Source organism: Hyaena hyaena, unplaced genomic scaffold (genome assembly GCF_003009895.1).
Source record: "Hyaena hyaena isolate Hyena2069 unplaced genomic scaffold, ASM300989v1 scaffold_418, whole genome shotgun sequence".
Classification (NCBI taxonomy): domain Eukaryota; kingdom Metazoa; phylum Chordata; class Mammalia; order Carnivora; family Hyaenidae; genus Hyaena; species Hyaena hyaena.
Window position 1 is genome coordinate 904,612 of NW_024081051.1, and position 18,814 is coordinate 923,425.

General features: G+C 43.4%; 1 protein-coding gene across 10 annotated transcripts in view; it reads right to left on the reverse strand.

The window, feature by feature from the left end:
• The window catches only part of DOCK9 (dedicator of cytokinesis 9), a 290,243-nt gene that overhangs the window by 133,293 nt on the left and 138,136 nt on the right, over window positions 1–18,814 (reverse strand). For all 10 annotated transcript variants that reach the window (XM_039252519.1, XM_039252516.1, XM_039252512.1 and 7 more), the window contains exon 3: window positions 4,517–4,606. In XM_039252519.1, the coding sequence (XP_039108450.1) occupies window positions 4,517–4,606 (90 nt within the window). The remainder of the gene's footprint in view (window positions 1–4,516; window positions 4,607–18,814) is intronic.

Genomic DNA, 18,814 nt, shown 5'->3' on the forward strand with positions numbered 1-18,814 from the left:
CTTTCACTTCGACCCTCCCACCCCTGAAATTCCACCATCAGAGGTTCCTATAAAGCTTAAAAACCCCCAAAGCAGTACCCTTGGGGATGGGGTCACCGTAAGTGCCAATCATTCAAGATCAGAGAGCAGATTTTAAAAGGGGACAAACTGCACTTCACGTTGCTGTATTTACAAAACAAACAATGTACTGCTTCTGAGTTAAAAGCACTTGCTTAGGAAGCCTTGTGCCCTCTACTATTTCATGAGACTAGGTGAAAAGTGTGAACCTAAAAAAGACACTCTCATGGTGTTTACTAATATGACAAGTAGATCTGTTACTAAGTATAATATATATAAATCTGCCCTAGGTCTTTCCTTCTATTTATAAGGTCCAGGGTGAGGTTATTAGGAGAAAAGATTTAGATTCCAATTCACAGTGGCACCATGACATCGTCATGTGTATGCACATGCACGTATGAATAGGATGTACAAAGCAGGGAGCTTTATGCTCTGAGATGATACTGACTTACACAGACCGCTGGGGGGGCCAGGGCAGGTTGCCCCCAAATGTACAACAACGCCACAGTGATTAGTTTGAATGAAGCCACTTGGGCAATAACCCATGCAAGGACACTAAGGCCCTCCGCTGTCCCCTGAAGGCTGGAGACAAATCTCCCATATGAAAAATACTCTCCTGGACTAAGAAGTAAGAAAAAAATCCTCGTCACCAGAGGTAGGGACTTGAAAGCTGAGAAAGCTACAGAAATAAACTTTGTTATTTTTTTTCTAATCTCCTACCTCAGCCTAAATTCTGCTTAGAATTCCTTACTAATTAAGGCTCCCAAACACCTGGTTTTTTTAATCCTGTCAATTCCTCACAAATTTATTGTCTCGTTGTCTAAAATGTATAAAAACTGCCTGCCTTAGTCATTTCTTGGGATCTCAGTTTCATTTTTGGACCTCCATGTGCACATAATAAAACTCTGGGTTTTTTCTCTATTAATCTGTCTTATATCAATTTAATTCCTAACCCAGCTAGAAGAAATCTTGGAGGAAAAAAAAAGACATTCCTACACTCCCTACACTGCATTAAACTACCTCAGTACCCAATAGACTCAACAGACCAGCATCATGTTTTTCATTCATCTATCCAGGAGGAAGCACTGAATAGCGTATAGACTCTAACGATCATAAGGCTGTGTCTACCAGATCTTCAAATATAAATGAATCAAAATCAATAGGGAAAGTGCTTGATTTAGTTACCAACAGCTACATTAATTTTCAGTATAGTCAGCTCTTGGCTACCCACATGTTAACTTCAGTGTGGAAAAAGAAATGAATGCTTAATTGAAGAGGTAGTTGAATGTCTTACCTAGCTGACTTGACTCTGGCCGTAACTAACATCATGATCAAAGTCTCACTCCACTTCATCGTTTACATGGTCAACCTTTTTTATCTGTTTCATGATTTATGGCCATAGGCCTTCTGAAGCAAACTCTCCTCTACCCCAAAGTCATGAATTTAACTACAGCAAGGATAATGAGTGCTTCCCTTGCTCCAGACTCTATGCTGAGCACTCTACTGGCAAGATGGTGAAGGGCAGGTAGTGAAAGATTTTACATTATTGTTCTGAAAGGTGGACTAAATAGCAGAGAAGGGTTAGGCACAGAGCTGGATGGTGGAACTGAACAACCTTTCGATCTCTCTGCCATGTAGTTACAAATGTTTCTGAATACTATCTTGCTCTTGTAAGTGCTTTTCAAAAATATTTTCAAAGCATTTTCACATTCAGAACATCCGACATCCATACTCAAAATTACATTCCAAACCAAGCGTGACTGCAGCATTACCTGTATCCATTAGGTGTGTTAGCACAGCCAGCTCACATCTGACTCGGTATGACAGTCTTGTGCACATGCTCCTATCCTCTTTGTTCAAGTTTTTGCACAAGCATGACGACCAAGGTCATACCACCAAAGTCTCTTTCAGGATATTAAATCTATTCTGATGTATGACATGCACCTGCCCAGTTAAAAAGATAAACGAGCAAGCACTTGCACACAATCTGTGCATTTATGAACGGAATACCTGACTGCCCAGATTTTTAATATCTTAGGTAAAATGGGTCAGAAAGATAATTATGTTTAAATATGTTAAATTATAAGAAACTGTAAGGAAACACAGTTAACCAGGTCAAGTGGCCAGAGAGTCATCCATTTGTTAAGCCCTTGTTGACTGTGCACATGGCAGGCACCAGCTGAATCCCAAGGCTGAGGCGCGTAATAAAGGAAGCTGCCCCCAACCCCTTCGGGGATGTAGGAGTCTAGGAAATGAGGGGTTATGTCAGAAATCAGTACCCGGAGGACTGGATCTCTAGAACGACCAGGATCTGACTGGCTGATTTCATCGGTGACCTTCAGGCTTGTGAAATTCAATAATATTTTCAAGTTAATACTGAAAGGTTTTTGAAGTTGTTTTTTAAAACAGCATTAGGTCATTCTCCGCTGGACAGGAGGATGGAGAGGAAGTGCTTGCTGTTCCACTCCACCCTAGTGGCCATGTCCCAAGAGGGCTCATTCTGTTGGCTGGGGCAGCACAGCATGAAGTTGTTATTCCTCAACCTACAGCAGTTAAAGAACTGACTGGAGAACAGTGCCTCAAAAATTGTACTTTTTAAGCGACTGGGAGAACTGAATTAGTAATTAATAAGTTTGGAGGTGAACAAACTCTTTCTGGGAAAGGCCATATAGTTAAGTATGTTCAGCTTTAAGGGTCACATGGTCTCTGCTGCAAATACTCAGAGTTAATGTGAAAGTAGGTCACAGGTGACATGTAAATGAAGGGGTGTGGCGGTAGTACAATAAAACTTTATTTGCAAAAACAGGCTGCAGGCCAGACAGTTGCCTGTGGGTGGTCACACTGTGTCTATATCCTGCTTTAACCTAAACATTTAAGACTACATAAACATATATGGCTCTATTTGTCCAGAATTATTTTTACCAAGATAGTAGCAAAGGAGGTAAGACAAGAAGTTACCTTTCCAGAAGGATGAGAGACAGATCACACTTTTACAATTTTTGATATGTATTTAAGTTTTTGAAAATTTTAATGGAAATTAAATAATGCTATATATTACTACAATATTGTTATTTTAATTAGTCTTCACTTTAAAAAGCACAGCTTTCTTGTGGTAATCAAACTTATTGATGGGCATGTTTATCATCTAAAAATCAACTAGAAAAATAGGGGTAAAGACCCATTATTTTTATTTTTATTTTTTTTTTAATTTTTTTTTATTTTTATTTATTTATTTCTAGGAGAGAGAGAGAGAGAGAGACAGCGTGAGCAGGGGAGGGTCAGAGAGAGAGGGAGTCACAGACTCTGAAATAGGCTCCAGGCTCTGAGCTGGCAGTCAGCACAGAGCCTGACGCGGGGCTCGAACCCATGAACCGCGAGATCATGACCTAAGCAAAAGTCGGACGCTTAACCGACTAAGCCACCCAGGCGCCCCAAGACCCATTATTTTTTTTTTTTTTTTTTACAAATAGTTTATTGTCAAATTAGTTTCTACATAACACTCAGTGCTCATCCCCAAAGTGCCCTCCTCCATGCCCATCCCCCCCTCCCCCCCACATCCATCAGTCCTCAGTTTTTGTCAGCATTCAAGAGTCTCTCATGGTTTGCCTCTCTCCCTTTCCCCCACCATTTCCGCCCTTCTTCTCCCCCTTGTTCCTCCGTCAAGTTCCTCCTAATCCTCCTATACGTGCAAACATATGGTATTTGTCCTTCTCTGCCTGACTTATTTCGCTCAGCATAACACCCTCAAGGTCCATGGAATACTACATGGCAATGAGAAACAATGAAATCTGGCCATGTGTAGCAACAAGACCCATTATTTTTAAATGAAGGAGCACTTCAAGAAAAAGGAGCACTTCAAGAAACAAAATTAAAATACCTAATTAGTCATCTTACGTACAAGCACCTGGAGGAAGTCACAAACACCAGTCTAAAAAAAAATGCAATCCAAATGCAATATTTTCTCTTTCCTCTTTAACAAGGTAATCATTTCTATGTTCAATAATCGTACAATGATCAGGTACAGGTGGGCTCTGCTCATTATCACATGGCACTTCTTGAAGACAGAACTAGTCTTGAAAATAAGTTATAAGTAGAAACCTATAACTGAAGTAAATGAACACATAAAGGTGTGTCCTGAGTCTCCATTAAAAGCAATCTCAACAGCAAAGCCTCTCCAAAGTTTTCCAGCGAGTTCCCAAGTTACCCGTATTACATGCCTGTAAGTCCTGTAGTGTACATCCTTTAAACAGTCGTCACGAATGACCCTTACTAACATTTCTGTCCAAGTTTCGGATGCTGAAAACCCCATACTGTTCTCCTCTTTTAACTTCCATTATAAAAATGTAATTACCTTTGATACTTCCTTGAAAACATCACTGAAATTTAAGGGGGGGGGGGTCACTGGCAAAAAGGGACTCTAAGGTATAACGTGTACATTAGCATAGAAAAGGCACATTACCTCCGTAACAAATAAGCTCTGCGCTTCCTCCTGTGCGTCTGCGGGGACCGTGGAGCACAGGTACCGACCCTGTCGTCTCAGAGTGGCCGTCTGTGAAGGAGAAAGAGCAGGAAGAGAGAGGGTTTGGTTACTGGAAGATGGAAAGGCGCCGGCCTCGGGATGCGTCTCCGCCAGTCCTGCAGACAGCCTTTCTCCTTCCTCCTTGGGTCACACACAACGGATCCCTTTTGGTGCCAGGAAGTTCAAAGCTGGGCATGGGGCAATGGCTTGCACTTCTTTCTGAGTCAGAAGCCCCATGACCCTTCCAGAAAGTCCTTCTGCTCCCGCCAGGAAGGTAGGGCCCCCTTCCAGAACCCCTGACCCTCATCAGCCCCCAGTGCCTGAGCTCGTCCCACTACATTGCCTTCTACCTGTCTTAATTGCCTTTGTCCAGTGTCAAACAGATATACCATAGAATTTACCATTTTAACCCAGATTTTTTTCCCCCAGATTTTTAAAGTTTATTTATTTACTTTGAAAGAGAGAGAGCGAGCTAGGGAGGGGAAGAGAGAGAGAGAGAGAGAGAGAGAGAGAGAGAGATAGAGAATCCCAAGCAGGCTTCACACTGCCGGGGCCTCAAACTCAAACCATGAACTCATGACCTGAGCCAAAATCTAGAGTCAGACACCTAACAAACTGAGCCAACCAGGCACCTCAATTTTATTTTTTTAAGCAAACTGTATACCCAACATGGGCTCGAACTCACGACCTTGAGATCAAGAGTCGCATGCTCTCCCTACCGAGCCAGCCAGGCTCCCCCATTTTAACCATTTTTAAGTGTACATTTCAGTGGCGTTAAGTACGTTCACATTGCTGTGCAACGATGACCACATCCATGTCTTCTTTTTTCCCATTTTATTGAGAAATAAATGGCATACATCACTGCATAAGTTTAAGGCAAACGGCATGATGGTTTGATTTACATCCTTTGTGAAATGAGGTTCAGCTACTGTCCAATACAATAAAAAGATATACAATACAATAAATACAATAAAAAGAAAGGGAAAAGGGAAAAAAATCCTTTCTCCTTGTGATAGGATTTGCTCCCTTAAGAACTGTCCTAGAGGCCACACAGCGGTGTTCACTGCAGTCACCAGGCTGGACCTCACATCCCTAGTCATTATCTTATGAGCGGAAGTTTGGACCTTTTGACCTCCTTCCTCCAATTCTTCCTCCCCATACCCTCCATCTCTGGTAACTGCAAGGCTGGTCTCCTTCTATGCCTTTTTGTCTTGTTTTGTTTCATTCCACATATAAGTGGGATTACACAGTATTTGTCTTTGATTCATTTTACTTAGCATGATGCCTGCAAGGTCCATCATGTTTTTGCATATGGTAGGATTTCTTCATTTTTTATGACTTAATATTATTCCATTGTAGATACATATCATAATTTATCCGTTCATCAAACAATATTCACTTAAGTTGTTTCCATGTCATGGCTACTGTAAACATTGCTGCTGTAAACACTGGGGTGCAGATACCTTTTCACGTTAGTGTTTTCATTTCCTTTGGATATAGTCCCATAAGTGGCATTATTGGATCATATGGTAGTTCTATTTTTAATTCTAAGTATTTCTTTGTTTCTTAAATTTATTATTTTGAGAGAGACAACACGAGTGAGGGAGAGGCAGAAAGAGAGACAGAATTCCAAACAGGCTGCCAGCTGGGGAGCCCAATGCTGGGCCAGAACCCACCAAGAGATTATGACCAAAGCCCAAACCAAGAGTCAGACGCTTAACCAACTGAGCCCCCCAGGAGCCCCTCTATTTGAGGGTCCTCCATACTGTTTTCCATAGTGGCTGCGCTAAACTACAATCCTACCAACAGTGCACGAGGGTTTCCTCTTCTCCACATCGGTGCCAGCATCTGTTACCTCTTATCTTTCTGGTGACAGCCATTCTAGCAGGCGTGAGGTGATATCTCATTGTGATTTTATTTCGTATTTCCCTACTAACCAGTGATGGGGAACGTCTTCTCATGTACTTGTTGGCTTTTTGTATACCTTCTTCGGAAAACTGTCTTTTAAGGTCCTTTGTCCTTTATAATTTGGGTTACTTCTGTTGTTGTTGTTGAGTTACATGAGTTCTTCATACATTTTGGATATTAATCCCTAGATATGTGGTTTGCAAATATTTTCTTCCCATTCCATAGGTTGTCTCTTGACACTACTGATGGTTTATTTTGCCGTGCAGAAGCTTTTGATTTTGGTGTGGTCACACTTGCTTTGTTGTTGTTGTTGTTTGTATTTTAGTTATCATACCCCCAAAAAATCATTATTAAGACCCATGTTAATGAACTTTATTCCTAGATTCCCTTCTAGGGGTTTCATGATTTCAGGTCTTATATATAAGTCTTCAATCCATTTTGAGTTCATTTTCATGAGTAGTGTAAGATGTGGGTCTAGTTTCATTCTTTTACATGGGAATAGCCAATTATCCCACCACCATTCACTAAAGAGCACTATTTATTGTCTTTTATCCACTGAGTATTCTCGGCTCCCTTGTCAAATATTAGTTGACCATATATGCTTGGGTTTATTTTAGGCTCCTGATTCTGTTCTACTGTTCTACTTGTGTTTTTATGCCTGTACCACACTATTTTGATGACTACAGCTTTATAGCAGAGCTTGAAATCAGGATGTGTGATGCTTCCTGCTTTGTTCTTCTTTCTAAGGATTTCTTCGGCTATTTGGAGTCTTTTGTGGTTCCAAGTGAGTTTTAGGGCTACTTATTCTACTTCACATTCATCTTTTACTTGCCTTTTATGTCTACTCTTGTTCACTGCCATATCCCCAGGGCCTCACGGCATGGTAACCAGACAAGTAGAAAGTGCTCAATCACTATTTGTTGAATAGATCTATGATCTTGTGAATGCCACCTCCCCTCAAGAGGCTCAAATGCTTATTTTAAATAATAAAATGCCTCGTGACTTTAGGCAGTAGTAAATCCACTCTAATTGACATTATTAGAAAGGACATTTTGTCAATATGAGGAAACCGGATCTCAGGCTTCAGAAATAAACATCCTAGATGTTTCCTCCCTTGGACTATAATTCTTGAATACTATTAACAGATAGATCACAGTCATAAAAATGGCATACGTGGAAAATAGTTTGCCAAGAGAGTCTACCCTGTGGTAGCTCTTTGTGGCTACTTACTAAGCGAGGACCACCCAGCATCTGTCCCAGACGTTCTTCCTCTTCCCTTGGCTGGAGGAAGCTTTGGATCAAATTTGCAAACCCTTACCCTCTGGCACAGGTTGAAAGCTTCAGTGCATATATTTTGTATATAATTTAATTTTATTCCCTGCCCGTTTTCTCAATGTTGTATCTCTACCTATTTTACTCTTTTTTGCATGGTGCTAACCTTTGAAAATAATCTTAAACCCTGCTTTTAGAATAAGGCTCCTTATACTAAAGGAAAGGAAAGAAGGAACTCCATTCTCCACTGAAGTCCTTCATGGGTGAATTACTAATTCATTCAGGCTCCAAAAGGGCTCTGAAGGCCCTTGGTATTGGTTTCTTTGCAACTATCACAAATGGTGAACCTTACTACTCTCACCTGTTCCCAGGAAATGCCATAGAGACATGTGACAATAAGCACTGAAGAGGCATAATCTATTCAAAAAGTTTCCAAGTAACACAATGATAAGAGATTGTCAAAACTGTTAAAAATCAGGAATAATATAAGAAAAGGGGAATTGTTTTAAGAAACTGTGTATGTTTCAAAGAAGGATACATTCTATATCCCTAATTTGACGTATTTTGGTCTATGAAGATTTCTGAAACTAATTATTATACTTGTAAAATGTTCAGGAAATGCTCAGTTCAAGAAATGGGACTATTAGAATCATTTCCAGTCCATTTCCCATCACAGCTCTAGTCAAAAGACAAAATGTATTATGTTTTTCCCAGTGGAATAGCCAACTCAAAAAACTTTTTTAAGGTTTTATTTTTTTTTAACTTTGTTAATGTTTTTATTTATTTTTGAGAGAGAGAGAGAGAGTAGTAGTAAGGGAAGGGCAGAGAGAGAGGGAGACACAGAGTCTGAAGCAGGCTCCAGGCTCTGAGCTGTCAGCACAGAGCCCAATGCGGGGCCCAAACTCACAAGTTGTGAGATCATGACCTGACATTAAGGTTAAGTCTGACATTAAGGTTTTAAGTAATCTCCACCCCAACGTGGGGCTTGAACTCACAACCCCAAGATCAAGAGTTACACACTCTACTGACTGAGACAGCCAGGTGCCCCTCAAGAAACTTTAATTATGCGACACTTTTCCAAACACTCCTCTAAGGTGAGAGAAATAGGATCTTTATGATTCTTGTGGATCAGAGTGATTGATGCCAGTATGCCCTCACTTTAAATGAAAGCGACTTGAAGCCTGAAAGAGAGACCTGGTCTTTAGCAAATAAGAGAGCACTGGACATAACTGAACCAGTCATCTGTGTGCTTACCACCCCCCACCAGTACCAGAATGCTGGGTTTGAGTCCGTTACTGATCAAGTCCTAGCTCTGATTTTGACAAAGCTTAGTTTTCCTACAAGAGCCCTATATCCCCCTGGAGACTTCATCCAAATAGCGCATTTCTTAACAACCATTCACTTACATGAGACACACTTCCGTAGTACACATCTAGCTTCGTGTTATTTTTATCTCTAATTCTCGTTGTATATAAAATCGGGTATTTTAGATAACCTCTTTTAGATAGCTGGCTGCTATCCTTCCCTACATATGCTTGCTGTTCCTCACACCAAAAGGCGCAGACGATTTCCTTCTCCTTGAATCTGGGCTGGCTTTGACCAATCAGATGAGGCGGAACTGGCACTGTGCCCATTCCAAACTTAGCCTTTAGGAGAACTTGCAGCTCTCTTCCTCCTTCTTAAAGACAACCACACAGAAAGTCCTACTACTTGAGACCACTAAATGCCATGAGGAAGTCCAAACTAGCAATATGGAGAAGCCATATACAGAAAGATGCCCCAGCAACCCACAGCTGGTTCCAGCCATCCTGGGTGAGATACCACAAAGTAAGTAGCCTTCTTGGAAATTCCAGACTCCGCCAACAGAAAGTCAAGCAGAACTACCCCCACTGAGCCTTGATCAGACTTCAGAACTGTGAGAAACAAAACATTATTATCCTAAATTAACTAGGCTTTGGAGTGGTTTGTTACTCAGCAGTAACTAACTGCAACAAGATGGTTAAGAGATTGGGAACATGTCCTCATTAACGCACTGAAGAAACTGCTGTTTTCATAAAAATGTTTTCAAATACTAATCACAATATAGAGTTGGAACAGAAGCACTGAAGGGATACACAAAGCTGCGACTTGGTTTCCACATTTACCTTTCTTGGGACATGTGTCAATGTCCTAAGAGGAGACAAATACAATAGAAAAAAATGTCTATTGCACTTTGAGAGTAGATATCAATGGTTTCTCTTCCTCCAAATCACTGTACTGACCATTTTACATTTCAGCACAAATATCATTTCATCCATCCATCCATCCATCCATCCATCCATCCATCCATTGTGTCACTACTTTCTACCACCAGACACTGAACTAGCAGCTGAGACACCAACTTCAATGAAATATAGTTGCTGTTCCTATAGCGCCTATAGTCTGAAGACAGAGGAAGATGAGGATGTAAGTTATCAGAATGCCACAAGCACTACAGAGGAGTATGAGAGAAAGAGGCAGAGGAGCACAGGCTGGCATGAAAGGAAAGTGAGGGGAATCTAAATCCAACAGGGAGGGAGAAAGGACATCAGGAAGATATGCACAAGGCAAAGGCACTCAAGCTAAATTGTGTAGGATGAGTACGAGTTGTATTCAGTACAAAAAGGGAGAAGCTTGGGAGATAAGCTTACCCTTGGAAAGTTAAAAGAGCAAAATCAAGACATAATAAATGAGGTTATCTCTTTGCACACATAAAAGAGACCCATTAAATCCTAGAACTACAAATATATCCTATCCCAAAGGAAAAACTGCCCAGAACTCTAATTAAACTTGAATTACAGAACATCAAAGAATTAAAAATCCCACCAACCTATAGCCTAATCAATAGTTTTAACTCATCTGGGGAAAGAATGGGCCATCAGAAAGAACCATGCTTGCATGACCAGAGTGATTTTGTCAGTGTCTTTATCACCATTTAAAAGGCAAGGCTGGAATCCATCAGGCTGGGGTGACTTGGGGCACCAGTGACTCCTGGACTTGGCACCAATGAGGACCCACCACTTGATATCCTCTGTTCCCAAGGTCTTCTTCCCACTCACAGAGTCCAGCCTCACTAATCCATGTGTTTATAAAGGAATTCCCATTTACACTTTCCTAAATAGAGAGAACTGACATGGCCACGGAATGTATTCTCACCTGCTTATTAATTCTAGTTCCCAATGCTCATTATTAAATGCTATTTGGTTTGTTCTCCTGTGAAGTTGTCTGCTATAAGTCAGTTCTCTGAACCCAAACAACTCTGGTCACACTGACCACACTCAATCTCTGGACTTACAAATCTAAGAGTTGATCCCAGACCTTGGTGACTTATCAACTATGGCCCATGAGGCCCTGTCTGACAGCTCGTCAATCTCTGACTCCATAATCCCAAACCCTCTGCAGGCATGTGTCCTACTTCCTCCTACCAGACTGCGGTGTCTCTGAGGGCAGGGGCATAGCTTCCTATCAGTATCTCTGGGCTGAGTAATCAATAAATGTTTCAAGAATAAAATAGTCAATGGAGACTGAAATAGAACTCTACTAAAAAGTCATTGATTACCTGTATATAATTTTTTTTCTGTTATTACAGAAACTTCTCTGGTCCATTATGAAAACTGACAAGAGAAGACGACAGCATACGTGAATGCTCTACTTTAATTTCTCCAAAGACTTTCTTTATTAAAAGCCATATTTGGGTAATAGTCTACTATATGCCAAATCAATTAACATTAAATTTCTGCAGTTTTATTTATCTGGCTTATAAAAGAGTCCCAATCAATACCAGGAGATTTATACTCAGTGAACACTAATGCCCTCCTCAAAAGTGGACTTAATTTTCTTTCCCATGGTTGTGGTATTCTCTTCTACTTTTCTATCAGTTAAAAATCATATTCCTACCCAAAGATGGGTCTGTATCTACTTTATATAGATCAACATCAAGGTGGACAGTCAAAGAATATCAGTCCCATTCCTATGTTTGGAAATAAATTATTTCCACGCCACGGGGGGAGCTCAGCAGCTGCTTTCTCCTCAGGAGATCTCTACATCTGCAAGGGGGAGGGGAGAAGCATTTCACTATGAAGCATGATAAGATCTGCAAATTAAATCCTAACACAGCTAGCATCTCCGGCAACCATTTTGGATAGAAATCTCATAGCGCAAAGCACAATTTAAAACAAAAACCTTCTTCTAGCTACTAAAATAGTCTAAATTATTTTCAGTCAGTTACTGTTACTTAGGTTAAACGCTGGTAGTCTTGGATACATGGAGACCCTTCATTACCTTGGCCAAGTATGGACGGGAGTCTTATGAGGAATTCCAAAAAATGTCAGGAGAAACTGAAAAGAACAATTTAGAACTGCTAAAGGAAGAGAAAGGGGTGAAGACCTCGCCCAAAAGGCTTAGAAGGTGGCACAGGGACACCCGAGATCCCAGGTCCATCTTTAGGGGACTTTTTCTTTTAATGGAAGAAGTTCAGAATTTCCCCCCAGACCTGAATAGAAACAGCAGAACTTATAACTATCTCCAAGTTTAATTTAACGGAAGGACAAATGTCATATAGATCTTTTACTTTAAAAGGTTTTTTCCCTCTTGGTTGAAATGATTCCCTCCAAAGACTGGGGTCACTTCAGGGGCCATGAGCCGTACCTGGATGTGTGACCCAGGGAGGTAGGGCTGCGCATCCCCTAAAGGGACATACAGACAAACCATATGGCGTGTCTCCTCATCTGGGCCAGCCCTGTAGCACCCTGCATTTCCCGACGCTCTTCTCCATTGCTCACAGCTGCTCCCTGATGGCCTGCTCTCTAACCCTGGCTCTGCATCTTCAGTTTGGAAGCTCTCTCTACGAAGGGAATTTGTGATCCCAACCTGGCCAGGGCTCTGTCCTCTCTCCATCAGGGCGGGCCACCCAGCCACCCCGACCCCCTGAAACTGGGGTACCAGGAAGCTCTTGTTTCAACCCGCAAGAAATGTGAGGTGAGCCATTTAATTAAACTTCCTATGGAAGAATCTGAGAAGTGATACTGGAAAGGGGTTTGAAGTGAGAGACAGGAAATCTGAGTGCTCATCCGAGCTCGGCTCTAATTAGCTGTGTGATCTTGGGGCGGGGGGTGGGGGGGGGGAGTTTTAACTTTCCACATCTGTAAAATAGAGTTTTCTAAGGATCTCCAGGCTTCCTTTGTAATTTAAAAATTCCACAGCTCTGTGAACATGGAATTCTAAGTCCATCTCTCTCAAATGGCTTATTATCTGTGCTTTGAGAGAAACTAAAAGACACCCAAAAAAATAAGCCGAATACTATGTCTGCTTTGACTGATTACCCCATTTATTTTTATGAAAGGAATTGTTGGATGAGAAGGAGGGCAGAGTCAGTTTGCAGACTTAAATAAATACAGGGTGAGTCTTAACAGAGACCTGCTTTTATGTCCTCATTTCTTTACTTTTCTGACCCTCCCAACCCATAAGGCATGGGACTTTTTATTAATCACTTTAGAATAGGCATTAAAACTATAACAAAACAACTCTCTTAATTCCTGGTGGGAAGCATACATAGCCGTGGCTGTTTAAAATATCCTATTTTATACAATTTTAATTAAGAGGCAGAAACAAAAGGCCCACCCTTCCCCGGGGACCCTGTGAACAATGAGCTGGAGACAAGATCCCAGAGAAGTGGGTGGGCTGCGACCTGGGGCGGCTGTGGGCGTCCGCACACTGTCTCCCCATCTCTCCCGTGCCAAGGAGCACAGGGCTGGGAGTGGCCTCCCTCAGACAGAAAAACAAACACCACAGGCAGCCCAGAAAGCAGTGTAGGCCTTGAAACAGGAAGAGGCAGCTTCTTGAGTGTTCTGAGCAGAACGCCTCTGAAGAGTTACAAGAGATGAAAAAGATTCTCTTCAAGAAGAGATAACTGGGGGTGCCTGGGTGGCTCAGTTGGTTTAGTGCCCGACTTCAGCTCAGGTCATGATCTCACAGTTTTTGAGTTCAAGCCCCACGTCAGGCTCTGTGCTGACAGCTCAGAGCCTGGAGCCTGCTTTAGATTCTGTGTCCCTCTCTCGCTCTGCCCCTCCCCTGCTCATGCTCTGTCTCTCTCTCTCTCTCTCTCAAGAATAAATAAAACAGTTGGGGAAAAAAAAAAAAGAGGAGGTAACTAACTGGTCGATTAGGCACATGGCTGCAGGAAGTCGCGAGTGAGGGAAATTTCCTAGGTGCCTGGGGTCTTACCTCTAAGATGGGCTCTCAGGCCTGTGGACAGGCTGAGGTCAGAGAAGGGGGCTCAAGACTCACTTTAACAAATATGACCTGCTGGACAGAGAAGCCCATACCAAGTCTCAGGGGCTGGTTGGCTCCCATCTGCCCCTACACAAAAGGGTGGACTCGCTCTGCTTAGCAGTTAACCTATCCTGTTTGTAATTCCATTCGGAGCATCCTATATTCGCATTCAGTTCTGTGTTTGTTTTAATTCCCTTAGAAGAACTCTGCCTTCAAACCTCTGAGGGCTTGATGCATTTGCAGAGAAACAGTACTTTGATCTTCCAGGAGAAGGGTGACCTTGGGGTGTGGTGGGAGGGGGCCAGCACTCGGGGAGGGGAGGGAAGTGGATGCTGCCAGAAATCAAAGCCCGGGCGGCCTAGGGAAGACAGCTCTTCAGGCTGGCGTCCCTCAGCCTGGCCCATCTCCTTCACTAAACAAGTAAGCCCTGGGTTGAATTTATATTGTGCTCGACTGGGCCAAATGGACAGCATCCACTTCAATGTTCTAAACTTATCTTGGCTTCTCAACTATTCCCTGTTAGACAGGCAGCTCTCAACACCTCCTTCCCTTCATCTCTAGGCCTGAGCCAAGCTGCACGAAACCTCATGCGTCTGTGAAGTTAGGTCCCTTCATATCATGTGCTGGAAACCGGCCTTGGTTGCATCTGTCTGTGCATGAAACATCACTACTAGACAACTCTGGGGACGTTTTGGTGGCTTATCAAGTGCGGCGTCATGGCACCTTTCCAAATGTCTGGCAGACGCATTTGTTTCAGAGCAGATGACTTGCTTTGAGAGGATTCAGTCTCAAGCCAGGCTGGAAACGAAACCTCACGCAGGGCGTTCCCCACATCTCACTGCGGAGACCACGTCTTGGCGCTGACCCACAGCGTTCTATTAACATCGGACAGGCCCGTTTTCAGTTTCCTGAGAACCTGCAATGCCGTGTTCACCAATAATTAAGAAAATGGACAAAGCATACATAGGACAGGACAAGGGTCTAGAGAGGGAGCCCCATTTGGGTTTCTGGAGGGACTTAACAAAAGACCACTCCCAAGGGACCCATGAAAACCCCACCAGGGCTGAGCCACCCTGAGGGCTGTCTCTCCCTCACAGCTCCTCCTGGCTGGCCCCTGCAAGCCACCCGGGCTCCCACCCTGCACCGCCCGTCTCTGTTCACTCAACAGTGCTGTCCCATGCGCTGTCAGTGACTTTCCTTGCTGGACACCGCACGACAGTGCACGGATCCAGGGTGCTCTTGCATGTGCCGCAGGGTAGCACCACACCCCTATGCCCACCTCCCCTCCGCTGTCCCTCTTACCCGTTCTCTGCACACCTGCCACTCATTTCTCTAAAACTCATCTGATAGCACCAAGCCTCGGCTTCAATCCTCACCATGACTCCTCGCTGCTGCCATAATTGAGTCCAAACTCCTCAGCAGAACCCAAGACCGTGGCCGAGCAGCTATGATGCCTTTTCAGGGCTCCCCTGCCCCTCTGGCCCTGTGGCCCATGGGGACTTCTGACTCCCTCAGGCGCCAGGCCATCCGCCTGGCTGTGGGGCTCTTCCCACCACCCACATCCCCCACCGGCCTGGAGACGCTCGGACTACGACTATGCTGCTCATCTTTGCTTCTCCAACCCGGCAGAACATCTGGCACATCGTGAACGTTTGCTGAGTGAAGGGGCAGCAAAGACTTCAAAATGGGGATTGTTTTATTCAATCAGAAGATCTCTCAGAGCTCCAAAGGAGACACTGTCTCAGAACTGGTGAGACACCAGGTAGCTTCTGTCACCACATAATGTCCTGTTTCCTAAAATGTCATGTACATTTATAAGTGTCCGTAGACCTTTGAGAGCCATAAAAATTTCATTCTGCTACCTTCTCAAACCCCCAAAATTATACATTACATAACTGTCCAAATGCAGTAAACTGTAACTAAACAAGTGAAATGTTCAGGACCCTTCATGACCAGACTCATACATTAAATTTAGTTTTTAGAGATTTTGTTTGGTTTATGTTTGGTTTGGTTTGGTATTTGAAGCTTGTTTTTCATCGCTCTTAAACACCAATGCATAAAAGACAATGGAGGAGGGGGGAAGGGTTATCCAGAAAACCAGGGGTGGCCTCTGGTTATTTGGGGGACATGTGGCAGGTCCAGCTTCCCCACGGGTAAGGGGCTCTGCATGCCTCACATCACAGGACTCTGAGGACATGGCCATCCTCAAAAATGAATGGATATTACATAAACAGGAAGGAGGCTGCTTCCTAGGCCCTCAACTCCCTCCCTGACAACTGAGACACACCATCCACGTGTGCAAAGAGCTTTCTCGAGTGGTGGTATCTCTTTGGATTCTTGCATATCTAGGAGAACCCAAATTTTAGGGCAAATGTTATCTCTGAACAACAGATTAAGAAAAGTGAGTATTAAGAAGGCTTATTATGGGGGCGCCTGGGTGGCTCAGTCGGTTAAGCATCCGACTTGGTTTTGGCTCACATCATGATCTCATGGCTTGTGGGTTCAAGCCCCACGTCAGGCTCTGCACTGACATTGCAGAGCCTGCTTGTAATTCTCTCTCTCCCTCCCCGCATGCTCTCTGTCAAAATAAATAAACTAAAAAAGGTTTTAAAGAAAAAAGAAGGCTTATCACTTACCCCAACATCCAGATTAGTAATAGAAGACCTGGGGCTAAAACCTTGGGTCACATGACTAAGTCTTGGGTCCTGCCTGGAGAGCACCTACCATCCCTCTGACTGACTTGCGTTCCAGTGGGTAACGTTACCTTGAAGAAGGTATAAGCAAGCCCAGTTTCTTGTTCCCTAGCCATCTGTGTAGGCTCTGCAAGTCCTTCTCTAGAATGCACTTTGGGTCGCTAAAAAGACCATACCTTTGTGTGAACACCCGGCATGGTGAATATGCTTCATGTTAAAATGTGGCCCTTATTTACATACTCCGAGACACTGGTGAGCTTTCCTCTCGGGAAGGCACACTCGCTCACGCTCACCACTTGGGTTTAAAGTTTCACTTATGCAACAAGGAGGATTCCCATCAGCGCCCTCCATGCCTTTGCCAGTGAGGTGCTCTGGTCATGTCAGAGCATCAGGCCTCCGCGCTGCAGCTCCTCAGATGCCACCCAAAGGCTTATTTTAAACACAGTGGAGCAGAGATGATGCTTTGCAGATAAAATGCTAAGCAGATGAGGAGGTCCTGAGTCAAGGACGTCTGTCCTCTCTGGATGTCATGCACACGCTCGCACACAAGCTCAGCACACACACTTGCATGTACACTCATGCACGTTCACATACACGCTCAGCACGTACACTGGCATGTATGTTCACACGCATGCTCACATGCACGTTCAGCATGCACACTCAGGATGCTGCTGGATGCTCTGATCAGCACACACTCGGCAGTGTCCAGGCTCTGCCAGGCAGCCCTTCTAGAAAAGGGCAAGCAATGGACACGGCAAGACCCTTTTGGGTTATAGGAACCATAGCAATTTTGAATTTAATAGTATGAGAAATGGCATCTGGTAATTCTGAGGCCAAAACCTAGATCTTCTTTTTAAGGACCCTTTGGTTTTGTATGCAATCATATTGTATCTCCTTGTCTTCTACTCCCTTGATCTGTCACCTTAAGATAGTTTTACAGTTACAGATAAGTATGGTAAGGAACGATACTCAGTGAATGTTAGAGGTACAGTATAAATAAATCTCCATCTGCTTACACGGTCATAGGATATCACCTTGGCTTAGAACTTCCTGTGTCTGTTAGCTGTGTTTAATAACCTAGGACAAACACATTAATCACATAGATAATACTGTCCCCCTACCCCTCATTGCTTACAAGTCTGGTGTGTGCTTATGCATTTCTGCCAATTGTGGGACACTCACCATTCTCTCTGAACTATGTAGAATGTGAGCTAAACATTATTTTCAAAAAAGCAAAGAAAAAGATTTGAGGAAGGGAAGGAGGGAGGGAATATGATCTGGCATGGGGAATCATATAATGGTGGACCACTAGATTTATCCAGTATCTTTTCCTCCATGTAAGAGAATGAAATCTTAGATTCACTTATACAGGTGTGTGTGAGTGTGTGTGTGTGTGTGTGTGTATCATCTTTCATCTAGTTATTTATGTAGTTAACATCAATCCCCTATTTGGATCAGAAGCTTTCCTAAGCACTGTGCAGTATTTCTAATAAAAATCACGTCATATGGTGTGTGCCCCAGTGAACAAAAGCTATTTTCCTGGCCAGGCTGTACTGAGGAACAATGAGGAAAATAACTAACATGCTGTATAAACACAGAAACAATCCGGCAAGCCTTATGTGAATGGCTCTGCAGCAGGTACCAGAGATTCCCGAGTTACCCAGCACGGGTGTTTTGCATGAATGTTCCCACCCCCAACATAACACAGGACAACACCGTCCATCACGTCTCCCAGCATCATATGCCACAGAGCACAGCATGTACCCACCACAGACACACGAATGGGCCTGTTCTGCCTGTAAAAGAGCCCAGGGAACCAGAGGGATACTGTGGCCAGAGAGGAAGACTGGAACGCCCACCATGCCATCACATGAGCTGAACCTCGCTGAGAACAGCAGTGATCACAGCCAGATCAGCCTCCTCTCCTACAAGGCTGCCACCTTCATTTAGAGAGCATGGCACAAATCCAAGTTCATTATGGTTCCTCAATAGATCTCTATGGTTGCTAATGGAGAATCTGGTAGAGAAGCTGTTTTCCACAAGTGATTTTCACCTTCATCAATATAATACGGAATTG